This window comes from Hemitrygon akajei, chromosome 10, assembly GCF_048418815.1.
Source record: "Hemitrygon akajei chromosome 10, sHemAka1.3, whole genome shotgun sequence".
In the NCBI taxonomy this organism is placed as follows: Eukaryota; Metazoa; Chordata; class Chondrichthyes; order Myliobatiformes; family Dasyatidae; genus Hemitrygon; species Hemitrygon akajei.
In genome coordinates this window covers 93242500-93255585 of record NC_133133.1, presented here as the reverse complement: position 1 = coordinate 93255585, position 13086 = coordinate 93242500, and the positions used below count along the sequence as shown (strand labels likewise).

Sequence of the window (13086 nt, the reverse complement as noted above, 5' to 3'; positions counted from 1 at the left end):
ATCATTGATCATTCTGGAAGTTTAAAAACTGCAGTTACTCAAAATCTGATACAAAACAAAAACACTAATTAGGTAAGGCAGCATCTTTGGAGAGAGAAGAAGAGTTAACATTTTAGGTAATTCACTCTAAAATCTTTTGTCAGTTCTGAACAAGGATCTCCAACCTGAAATGCTAACTCCATTTCCCTCTCTGTAAACCTACATAGTTTTGTTTTTGACTCAATTGACTAGTAGTGTATTTCCATGCTGGGGAAACACTCCAGAGGGCAGCTAAGGGTTAAGCAATGTCTGTGTGGGACTGGAATCAGTTGTCAGCCAAACCCGGTTAACTTGGCCGGTATCCAAGCAGAATAATTGACAATTCATGAAAACTTTACAGCTTTTTGATTGCTTTTTAAACAATAATTTTTTTGTCTCGGATAGTTAACTATACGATAACTTCCACATGCCCTGGCTCTTCAATAACAAGCTCTTTGTCCTAACTTGTCTAAACTGACCAAGGTTCCTTCTGTACCTAAGCGAGTAAACATGAGATTCTGCAGATACTGGAAATCTAAAGTAAAACATACAAAATGCTGGAGGAACTTAGCAGGTTGGGCAGCATCCACGGAAAAGATTTTGCAGGTGAAATAGACTATTTATTTCTTTCCATGGACACCACCCGACCTGCTGAGTTCCTCAAGCATCTTGTATCTGTTTCTCCTACTAAGCTGGCCACATGTGTCTGTATTTGGTCCAAATCCCTCCAAACCTTTCCTATCCATATACCTGTCCTAAAGAATTTTAAGTATTACATTACCCATTCCTACCACTTCCTCTGGCAGCTTTTTCCATATGCTTCCAATTCTCTGTATGGAAAAACTTGCCATCAAGTCTTCTCTCAATTTAAACCTTTACCCTCTGGTGTAGGTTTACCCAGAGAAAAAGATGTGGCCATTCACCCTTTCCAAGTCCTCAAGTTTTCTCAGGTCACCTCTCCACCTGCTACACTCATAGAAAAAAAAACCTGAACTATACAGTCTCTCCTTGTAACTCAATCCCTCCAGCCCCACTTGCATGTCTCCAGCCCCAATTACACGCCTATGAAAATGTTTGAGCCCTTTGCAGCTTGATGACATCCTTCCTATAGCCAGGCAACTAGAATTGAACACAATACTCTGTGTGTGGTGTCATGACATCCCAACTGTCTACTCAGTGGCTTAACCAATTAAGGCATGCATGCCAAATGCCTTCTTCACCCTATCTATCTGTGTCTCCAATTTCAGGAAACAATGTACCTCTATCCCAAGGTTTCTCTATTCCAAAATCATGCTTCAGGACCCTGCCATTTACTGTGAATTTCCTGCCCTGGTTTAACCACTAAATGTAACAGTTGGCACTTGTCTCAATTACACTCTGTCTGCCCACTTTCCCAGTAGATTTAAAACCTTGATCCAGTCAGCCAGGTGCTCCTGCTTTGTAACGTGGACATGGTTCAAAACATCACTGTTCTCTCGCCTGAGCATTCCATGACCTTCTCCACAGGAGAAATACTCATTTCAGACCTCACCTGTCTCCTGTGGCTCCACAGATTGACAACATACTGATCGTTAAAGGAGTGTATTCTGTCCCTGGTAACCCTCTTACTCTTAATATACTTATGGAGTCTCTTTGGATTCTCCTTCACCTATCTATCAAAACTATCTTGCATCCTCTTTTTGCCCTCATGCATTTACTCTTAAGCTATAAAACAATACATATTTGTTTTGAAATTTATCTTCTGGTGTTGAATTTTTGGGCTGCTGCACGTGGATATGAACTGGCACACTCTGGCGAGCTACTTCAGACCTCTCAATTACCATTTGAGTGACATGACGACTGTAGCCCTTGAACCACAAAAGAGTTAATGCCACGTATCCAGCTGGATATATACAGGTGGCATCAATTGTTATAGGATGATTCACCATTCGGTTTTCAGTTTGAGCCCAGAAACATATTCAGATTCAGTCATCATTGAAACATACAATGAAATGTGCCAATTCCATTAATATCTAAGGATATGCTGGGGACAGTCGCAAGTGCCGCCACATGTAACATGCCCAGTAGTGAAAAGAAACTTTCCTAGTATATTAATTTCATGTTTACAATCAGCTTTTGGGATAAATATTTGGCTTAATTCCTTCATGTGGTGGAGCAGCCTGCAGTAATTGAACAGCTGATCTGTTTCTCTGATGGCCAGTTATTAGACCGTTTGGTTTAGTTACCACGTCTCTGCCTGCAGCCCCAAGTCCAGCATAAGGAAGTAATTAACTCCAGATACTTCTCCAGTTGCCTCAGAGTCTGACTGAAAGGTTCTGCAGCAGGATGACATGGCTTTGTTGCAATTGCCCACAGCAACACATTCCTTCCCATATGTGAAGAAACGGATTGCAGTCATGCATGAGCAGCAGGTCGAACTGAAGCCCATGGACGTGGCCATCGATGAGATGAAGGACAGAACGGCAGAGCTTCAAAAATTGTGCAATTCGAATGGACTGGACATGATCCAACTCCAGCTCAAGCTTCAAGGCTGTGTTTCTGTGCAAGTGAGTACTGACCCAGGTGACGTTCTTAACCCTGCGAACTCGGTTCATGCTAAATATGTACTCATTTATAACAAGGCATCAAGAAATTGATGTCTTTGATGACCATGTATACTGTGTAGTTCTGGAACTTTCCCTCAGTTTCATTTACTGACACTTCTACTGCGGAAATGCTAGCCATGAAAAATTCTCCAACTCGCTTGGGTGGGATTTCTGTCTGACTCCTTTCATATTTTCTGGTTCCTTCCCATTTTTGAGCCACAGCTTCCTCTGAATATTGATTAGATGGCTCCATAAACCTCAGAATCATCACGACAACTCAGGCCTAAGCTCTCTGGCCAATCCAGCCTTTGCCAGCCCCTCTGCAGCTGAAGGCTAGCTTGTTTTCTCACATTCCCAGTTCTGAAAAAACCTGAAATGTTAATCATTTCTCTCCCCGTCCCGACACGAGTCGACCTGCTAAGTGTTTACAGGGTTTTCTGTTCTTCAAATGGGGAGGCAGTAATTTTAAGGGTAGGAGTTTTAATGAATCAGAAGTAGTTTTTCTGCCTTCCTGATTTCTGGAAAGTAGTGGATCCTGATCAGATCTTGTTAGTGTGTGTTCATTTTTCTTTTACTCCCCAGGCATGTCCTTAACCTTCACCTACACAGTCAGTCCCAAGGATTGTACTACTGTACTGATTTTCCTTCTCCAGGTTTGAGATCCCTGGTTCTTTTTTACTAATTGTACCAGCCGGCAACCTTCAGCAATACTTGTTGCAAGATAAAGCAGTATTATCTGCAGTTTTCCATCAGTGGAGACAATAATTACTTGGCTGCATCCCTGCAGCCCTTCCTGCGTAGTCAGAAGAATGGAATTACTGTGCAGGTTGATGTGGGAGTTGTCACCGTGACATTCTGCTGCTTAAATTCTGTGTTCAGTGACAGGGCAGGCAGCAAGTGCAGTATCTTTGTGTCAGCCCGAAGCGTCGACAGTGCTTCTTCCTATAGATGCTGCCTGGCCTGCTGCGTTCCACCGGCATTTTGAGTGTGTTGCAGTATCTTTGTGTTCTTTTCAGGGTATCCGTGAACTTGTCGAGACCTATACAGCATGCAATCAAGTCTTTCAGTCCATTATGTTCTCACTGACCATTAACCACTCTTTTGCGCTAATCCCATTTTATTCTCTCCGTATTCCGAGTTTTACCCCAGATTGTCCCACACATCTACGCACTAGGGGAACTTACAGCAGGCAGTTAAGCTACGGACTCAAACAAAAGAGAATCTGCAGATGCTGGAAATCCAAGCAACACACACAAAATGCTGGAGGAACTCAGCAGGCCAGGCAGTATCTATGGGGAAAAAAATACAGTTGTCATTTCGGGCTGAGACCCTTCTGATCTTTGCATTTTATCTCCCATGTCCTGAGTACTGATCACTGCATTCATTGGAAATGTTTCCTGTGCCTAGTATGAAAATTCCTATTCCAGCTCATACCATTCTTTGAAATCCCTCGCCTGAACACCAATGAATATACACCCAGTGGCCACTAAATATAAAGTCATCTTCTTCTGCTGATAGCCCATCCACCTCAAGGTTTGACATGTGTGTTCTTCTGCACACCATTGTTGTGATGCCTGGTTATTTGAGTTACTGTCACCTCCCTGTCAGTTTGAATCAGTCTAGCCATTCTCCTCTGACCTCTCTCATTAACACGGTGTTTGCGGCCACAGAACTGCCGCCCACCGGATGTTTTTGTTTCTCGCACCATTCTCTGTAAACTCTAGAGACTGCTGTGTGTGCAAATCCCAGGAGTTTCTGAGATACTCAAACCACCCCGTCTGGAGCTAACAATAATTCCACTGTCAAATTCACTTAAGTCACATTTCTTCCCCACTCTGATGTTTGGTCTGAACAACAACTGAAGCTCTTGACCATGTCTAGATGTTTTTTATGCATTGAGTTGCTACCACGTGATCAGTTGCTTAGATATTTGCATTAACGAGCTGGAGTACCTAATAAAGTGGCCACGGAGTGTAGTCCGAAGTGATATGATCTCTCGTCATCTACCACATTTGACATCTCTACAGCACTGGAACAGGTTATTTGATTACTTGTTTTAGCGCATGCTTTGCACAAGTTTCTGAATGGAAATTACATAGCAATTGTTTGACCCGAGAGTGATTTGGGATATTGAGGGTCTGAAATGCACTAAATAAAGCCAAGGGTCCCCTCCAACACCACATACACCAATGATATTCAAATTCCAAAAAATCAATTTGAATTGGATTGACTTTATTACTTACATCCTTCATATACATGAGGAGTAAAAATCTTCACGTTACATCTCTGTCTAAATGTGCAATTTATAGTAATTTATAATACATTTTATGTACAACAGGATAGTCAATATCACATAAAAGTACAGTTGCGTCACCATGAATTAAGTGGTCTGATGGAAGAACTGATGGCTTTTATGCTGTGGTACTGTTTTCCAGATGGTAGCAGCTGAGGTGTAGAAGGCACTGTTGTGCCTTCTTCACCACCCAGCCAGTACATACAGACCACGTGAGATCCTCAGTGATGTGTATGCCGAGGAATTTAAAGCTGTTCACCCTCTGAACCCCAGATCCATTGATGTCAATTAGCCTGTCTCCATTCCTCCTGTAGTCCACAAACAGCTCCTTTCTTTTTGTGACGTTGAGGGAGATGTTGTTTTCTTGACACCACTGTGTTAGGGTGATAACATCTTTCTGTAGGCTGCCTTGTTATTATTTGAGATTAGGCCAATCAGTGTAGTGTTGTCAGCAAATTTAATTAGCAGCTTGGAGCTGTGGGTGGCGACACAGTCATGTGTATACAGAGAGTAAAGGAGGTGGCTTAGTACACATCCTTAATGGGCACCTGTGTTGAGGGTCAGAGGGGCAGAGGTGAGGGAGCCCACTCTTACCACCTGCCGATGAACTGACAGGAGGTCCGGAATCCAGCTACACAAGGCAGGGTGAAGGCCAAGGTCTCTGAGCTTCTTGTCGAGCCTGGAGGGAATTATGGTGTTGAATGCTGAACTATAGTCCAAGAACAGCATTCTCACATAAGCATCCCTCTTCTCCAGATGTGTAGGGACGGTATGTAGAGCAGTGGCTATTGCGTCATCTGTTGATTGGTTATGCCGGTAGGTGAATTGTATGGGGTCCAGTGTGGGTGGTAGCAAGCTGCAGATGTAGTCCTCGACCAGCCTCACAAAGCATTTGCTTATTATTGAGGTGAGTGAGATAGGACGCCAGTCATCCCGACATGTTGCCTTGGTCTTTTTAGGTACCGGAACAGTGGTGGATGTTTTGAAGCAGGAGGGCGCTCTACCATTACAAGAAAATAATAGGATGTATCTAATTCTACGTATGACCTTGAGACCCAGCATTGCTATTACAACTGAAATGTCTTAACCTCCTGACCAGGCTTCAAAATGTACAGAAAACCTTCCTTTATTTTTACTAAGTCTAGTGAATATTTTTAAGCCAGATATTCAGTTTATAGCTGATACTTGACCATACATAACCTAAAGCATTGTACTGATGAATATATTTGGCTCTGTTATAGGTAAATGCCGGTCCATTGGCCTATGCAAGAGCATTCTTGGATTACAACAAATCACTCAAGCTCCCAGGCAAGAAAGTGAAGCAATTGAAGGAAATATTCCGGTTAGTGAAGGGAGAGAAAATTTACAAAATTGAATGTGGACCTTGCACACATGCTGTTAATGTCTTTGGTACAAAAAAATGGACTTCCTCGACTTTCCCCAAAGATCTTTCCTAATTTCTCTCTTTTGTGTTATTTCCTACACTGCCATTACCATCCACTCCTCCCCTTCCCCTCCACTCCACTCCTCCCCCTTTCCCCATGCCCTCCCCCACCCAGAAATCAAAAAAAGCTGGAAATACTCAGTGGGTCAGACATTTTTTGAAGTTTTAATGTTTCATATTAAAGACCTTCAATCCACCTGTTATCCAAAATTTACAAATCTCCATCTACTGCTAACTTGATGATAATTACCCTGGGAACAATAACATAATCAGAGGTTACTCCTCCCTTTGTTATCAGCTGTACATAAAGAAATCAGATACTTCATGCCTTATTGATTGCAAGTACCAGTGTCTGCACTGTAGATGATTACAACATGTCATTAAGTGTTAATCAGTAACAATTATTGGAATATAAATTATCTCATTTGCTAAATTGCATCATAAAATGCAGATCCAGCAGGGTGAGGATTTTATTAATGACAACAACTCATGTTTCTGCATAAGTTTAATGTGACTTTGTATTTCCTTTTAACAGAGAAGGAGGCCATTTGGCCCATTGCAAATATGCTAGCTCTTGGATTCCATTATGCAAGAACCCGTTCTCTCACCTACTACCTACCATTAGCTATCTGAAATGGGTAACTAATCCATGAACCAGCTTAACTTTAGGCAACAGGAACACCCAGAAGAAACCCACATGGTTACAAAGGGAGCATACAAACTCCACACAGACAGCGCCAGAGATCAGAATCAAACCTAGGTCTGTGAAGCACTAACTGCTGCAGGAGATCTAGTGAGAGGAGCAATGGATGACATTGCTTTATAAACAATGGCATGAATACTGAGGCCAGTATCATCTTTCTTTGACAGAGTCATTGACAGGCCAACGGTAAATTCTCTTCTAATCATCTGATAGCTAGGTTACTGGAACTTGATCTATTATTGTTGTATTTCAAAGTTCAAAGTAAATTTATTGTCAAAGTACATATATGTCACCACACACAATCCTGGGATTTATCTTCTTGCCTGCCAACTCAATCTATAATAATTTCCGTAAATGAATTAATGTAAGATGGCATCAACTTGGGTGTTCAACCAATGTGCAAAAGGCAACAAGTGTGCACAAATGCAAAAAGAAAGAAATATAATAATAAATATTGAAAACACAAGATGAAAAGTCATTGAAAGTGACCCATTGGCTGTGAGAGCATTCAGTGATGGGGTAAGTGAAGTTGACTGAAGTTATCCCCTTTGGTTCAAGAGCCTGGTGGTTAAGGGGTAATAACTATTCCAGAAACTGGTGGTGTGAATCCTGAGGCTCCTGTACCTACGTCCTGATGGCAGAGCAACAATAGCTGATGATCTGGGTGCTGAGGGTCCTTGATGATGGATGCTGCTTTCCTGTGACAGCACTCCATAAAGATATGCTTACTGGTGGGGAGTGCTTTACCTGTGGTGGACAGGGCTGTATCTACTACCTTTTGTAGAATTTTACATTCAATGTTATTGGTGTTTCCATACCAGGCTGTGATACAGCCTGCCAATATACTCTGTACTTCACATCAAAAGAAGCTTGTCAAAGTTTTAGATGTCATGTGGAATCTGTGCAAAATCGTAAGGAAGTAGAGACGCTGCTGTGCTTTCCTCTTGATGGCACTTATGTGCTGGGCTCAGAAAAGATCATCTGAAATGATAACACTGAGGAATTAAAAGTCGCTGACCCTATCCATTTGATCCACTGATGGGGACTGGTTCAGAGATCTCTGGTTTCCTCCTCCTGAATTATCAGCTCCTTGGTCTTGCTGACATTGAGTGAGAGGTTGTTGTTGTGGCACCACTCAGCGAGATTTTCAATCTCCCTCCTCAATGCTGACTCATCACCACCTTTGATTCAGCTTAGGACAGTGCTGTCTTCAGAAAACTTGAATATGGTATTGGAGCTGTGCTTAAGTCATAAGAGTAAAGTGAATAGAGCAGAGGCTAAGCAAACAGTTTTGTGGTGCACCTGGGCTGATGGAGTTTGTTGGGTAGATGTTGCCAATCCATACTCACTGGGGTCTGTTAGTGAGGAAATCAAGGATCCAATTGCACTGGGAGCTATTGAGGCCAAGGTCCTAAAGCTTATTGATCTGTTTTGAAGGGGTGGTGGTGTTGAATGCTGAACTGTAGTCGATTAAGAGCATCCGGATGTATGCATCTTTGCTGTCCAGATTTTCAGGATGAGTGAAGAGCCAGTGAGATGGCATCTGCCGTGGACCCGTTGCGCCAGTAGACAAATTGGAGCAGATCCAAGTCACTTCTCAGGCAGTAGTTCATATTTTTCATCACCAACCTCTCAAAGCATTTCATCAATGTGGATGTAGGTGTTACTGGATGATAATTACTGAACCAGGTTACCACATTCTTCTTGGGCACCAGTATAAGTGAAGTCTGCTTAAAGCAGGTGGGTACCTCAGACTACCAAAGCGAGAGGTTAAAGATCTCAGGGAACACACCAGCCAGTTGGTCAGCACAGGTCTTTAGTACTCAGTCAGGTACCCAGTCTGGACCAGATGATTTTCAAGGGCTCACCCTCCTGAAAACTGCTCGCACATTGGCCTTAGAGTCTGAAATCACAGGATCGTCAAGGGAGTAAGTCTGTGGGAGTTTGTGATGGTTCCTCCATGTTTTGATGGTCAAAGCAAGCATAGAAGCATTGAGCTCATCTGGAAGTGAAGCTCTGTTGTCACTTGTGCTGTGTGATTTTACTTTGTAGGAGGTGATAGTATTCAAGCCTTGCCACAGCTGTTGAACATCCTTCATTGATTCAAGCTTGGTCCGGAATTATCACTTCACCTGTGAGATGGCTTTCCACAGATCGTACCTTGTAACTTTCTTGGTGACCAGACTTGAATGCCTCTGATCTGGCCCTCAGCAGATTGCAGATCTGATGGTTTATCCAGGGCTTCTGGTTGGGGAAGACTGAATGATTTTGTGGGAGCACACTCGTCTACAACTGTTTTAGTAAAGTCTATGACAACCATGGCGTATTCAATTACAGGTTTCCCCTGCTGTCCAAAAGTATGAAACTGTTTGTAAGCCAAAATGGCGTAAAGCGAAGAAGCAATTACCATTCATTTATATGGGAAAAAATTTTCAGCGTTCCCAGACCCAAAAAATAACCTACCAAATCAAACCAAATAACACATTAAAACCTAAAATAACACTAACATTTAGTAAAAGCAGGAATGATGCCAACTAAAAGAGACCACTTTGCTACTAGCAGAACCAATAGTGAGTGACATTGGCAGCTTTCAAGATTCATTCTCTCTGTGTGTAAATAGTACGAATGGTGGATGCAGGCAAGTTCAACGCATGCACAATGTCTTTATTTCATTCACCACAATCAAAATGCTTAATTATGTCCAGTTTTATGCTAGGTATAACACCCTCACGAGCTCACTTAAGCTTTTCTGATACCTTAGGACACATCCTGCTAACAGATGCACAAAGTAAATCAAGATAAAGCACAGGTGCTCACAGACACAGTTCAAAACTATGGCGGCTTGTTGCTGGGTGCAGTTCCCGGGGAAGGAGTTTGGTGGCACCACTCTCGCTGCACGGGGTGCACGACGTGCCTCTATAACAGATATTTTCACCTTTCGCCTTTTTTCGTAAAAGTGAAAATCCTCTTCGGATTTCTTTCCGTTAGTGAAAACAGGTACTAATGTAGGTCTTTTGTAAAAGCGAAGTGGCAGGGGACACCTGTAGATCCATAGAGAAGTCCTTGAACATGGCACAGTCTACTGACTCAAAGCAATCCCATTGCCACTTCACCGCGCTTCCCATGGGTACTGGTGAAGAGAATTGCCCAAAGCAGATGTAAAGGAGATTTATTTATTGAAGTCACATGACGTAGATAACCCCTAAAGCAGGATTCCCAACCTGGGGTTCATGGACCCCTTGGTTAATGGCATAAAAACGGTTGGGAACCCCTGCCCTAGAGCTTGTCTTCTGTCTCCCTGAATTGTGCAGTGAGTGATTAGACATCCATGTGAAGCCCAGGTTATTGACCATTCAAAGGACATGATCAACTGGAGCTTCATAAGTCAAAGTCAAGTTTATTGTTGTATGCACATGTAATTGTTTGCCCAAGTGCAAGGAAAAACTTACTTGCAGCAGCATCTCAGGCACATAGCATCGTAAAAGCAGCATTCACAAGAAGGACAAAAGATATACACAATTTTTACAAGAAAGAACACAATTAGAACAAAAAAAAGTCCATTCTAGTACGAAGTAGTTGCTGTGGTGCTGAACTGTCATGATTAAGGCTGTGCTGGTACATTTAAGAGCTGAATAGTCTTAAACCTGCTGGTGTTTTATCGCAGCCGTTACTGGGGCATCAAGTTCACTCAGGAGTGTCTAAAACTAAAACAGAAACATTTCCTTTGCCTGCAGGGAATTTGTTACAGTCTGCAGCCTTGCCCTGGATTTAAACGAGCGGCTGATTAAGGAGGATCAGCTGGAGTACCATGAAGGGTTAAAGGCCAACTTTAAAGACATGGTGAAGGAATTATCAGAAATCACCCAGGAACAGGTGAGTGACACTGAATGGTTGACAACAGGTGATGTGAGCCAATAAATCAAATTCCTTTTGAGAGTTTTATACTGACCATAAAGGTCATGTTAATGATTAAATTTTATTTTAAGTCATTTATTTGTACAGGTTGCTGTAGGCTAGACTGAGTGGGTGGTTCCGTCGAGCTACAAATTCTGCATTGTTTCTTGCTCACGAAGGAACTGTTTTGTCCCTCCGGACCTGAAGGTCTGTTACAGTCAGAGCACCCACATCCTTCACCCTTATGCCCCTCACCTCTCCTAATTTTTTTTTCCTCTGTGTCCCAGATGGATTCGGACTTGTGCACAGTACTTTTCCCCCAGTGCTTGCTCAGCAATCAGCGTGGGTGTCAGCACCAGGAGTGGCCAAATAGGTTCAGTTCTCAACTCCCTCTACCTCGTTAGTGCATTAGCTCTGCCTTGCAGATCCGGGAACCAAATTTGAATCCTGAGCAGGGATGCTGTCTGTGGGAAATTTTTGTGGGTTCCAGTTTTCTCCAACATCCCAAAGATATGCCATCCAGTTAGTTGGCCATGTCTTGCTGTAAGTTGAGTGGGAAAGAGAACAAAGGTGTGTAGATAGGCACATGCGAGAGAGTGGCTTGCATGTAGACAGAGAAATAGGGGAAGAGAGATTCTTGATTGGAAAGGGCATAGAAGGATATAGGGAGAAGACAGGAGAGGAAAATTGGATCAGCCATGATGAAATAGTAGAGCAGACTCGATGGGCCAAATGGCTTAATTCTGCTCCTCTATCTAATGGGAGTAGAATTGATGGGATTATTCTCCTGGGAGCTGGCATAGATACAAGGAGTTGAAAATCATAGAACCACGATTATTCAGCCCAACTCATCAATGTGTACCTGAGCTATTAGCATTTTCCTGCATTTGGCCCATATTCATCTAAATCTTTCCTATCTGTGTACTATACAGATGCTTCTATAAATACTATAATTGTACCTGCCTATACCACTCTCTCTGGCAGCTCACTCTATATCTTCACTACCCTTTGCGTGGAAAAACTTTGCCCCTTTACTTTACATTTTTTCCCTCACACTTTAACCTTGTGTTTTTGTTTTAGTTTTAGACACCCCTACAGTGCGAAAAGGACTGTGACCATCCAATTATCTATGCTGCTCATGATTTCTAAACCTCAGTAAGGTCACCCCTCGGCCTCCTTTGTTCCAGGGAGAAAAGCCCAGCCTATGCCGTCTCATTTTACAACTTAAGCTTCCAGTCCTCAGTGAACCTTTTATGCGCCCTTCCTAATTTAATGACATACTTCTTGTAGCATCGTGACAAGAACTGCACAGAATATCCCGGGTGAGCAGTGATGGGCATCAACCTCTGTATCTAACTGGATGCCATGTGATCTAACTGTCCAACCTTGTCAAAGTCATTGCTAAAGTCCCAGTAGACAAGTTCAACCACCCTGGCTTTGCAAGTCCTCTTGGCCACTTCTTTAAAAAACACACACTCTAATTTCTTAGACATAATTTCCTACTCTCAAAGCCATTTTAACTGCAGGTTGATTCTGTCTCTGAGTGTCTTGCACTGCCCTTCCCACCACTATCGCCAGCAATTTTCACATGACTTTCACATTCCTCATGATAGGCTCTCAGCCTATTATTCCTTGGCTTGTCTTTGCAGCCCTTTTTAAATAAAATGCTGGAGGAACGCAGCCTGATGATGGGTCTCGGCCTGAAACGTTGACTGTTTACTCTTTTCCATAGATGCTGCCTGGCCTGCTGAGTTCCTCCAGCAATTTGTGTGTGTTGCTTTGGGTTTCTAGCATCTGCAGATTTTCTCATGTTTCTAATTTACCACATTAGCCACCCTCCAGTCTTCCAGTGCATCACCCTTGGTGAACGGTGATTTAAGTGTCTCAGCAATTTCATCCCTGGTTTCAGACGATGTCTTGAGCTATACTGTGTCATATTAACTATGGAAGCTTTTCAGGCAGAATTGACGTAGAGAGTGTACATATAGGGAAGAGAATATGGCCCATTCTCTGAGCACTGACCTAAACACATGTTCAAATATCTCAATGGCATCTGGAGAATTTGAATTTAGTAAATAATATAAACAGAAATAAAACCAACTCAGAGACTATGGTTTGATCTGATCTGTTCACAGTATTCCCAAGAGAA

At 42.6% G+C, this 13086-nt stretch overlaps 1 protein-coding gene across 1 annotated transcript in view; it reads left to right on the top strand.

Annotated features, from left to right (window-relative positions):
• LOC140734545 (dedicator of cytokinesis protein 11-like) overlaps nucleotides 1-13086 on the top strand; it is a 290183-nt gene that overhangs the window by 270830 nt on the left and 6267 nt on the right. The window contains exons 50-52 of the mRNA XM_073058668.1: nucleotides 2374-2564; nucleotides 6138-6238; nucleotides 10778-10916. Of these exons, the coding sequence (XP_072914769.1) occupies nucleotides 2374-2564; nucleotides 6138-6238; nucleotides 10778-10916 (431 nt within the window). The remainder of the gene's footprint in view (nucleotides 1-2373; nucleotides 2565-6137; nucleotides 6239-10777; nucleotides 10917-13086) is intronic.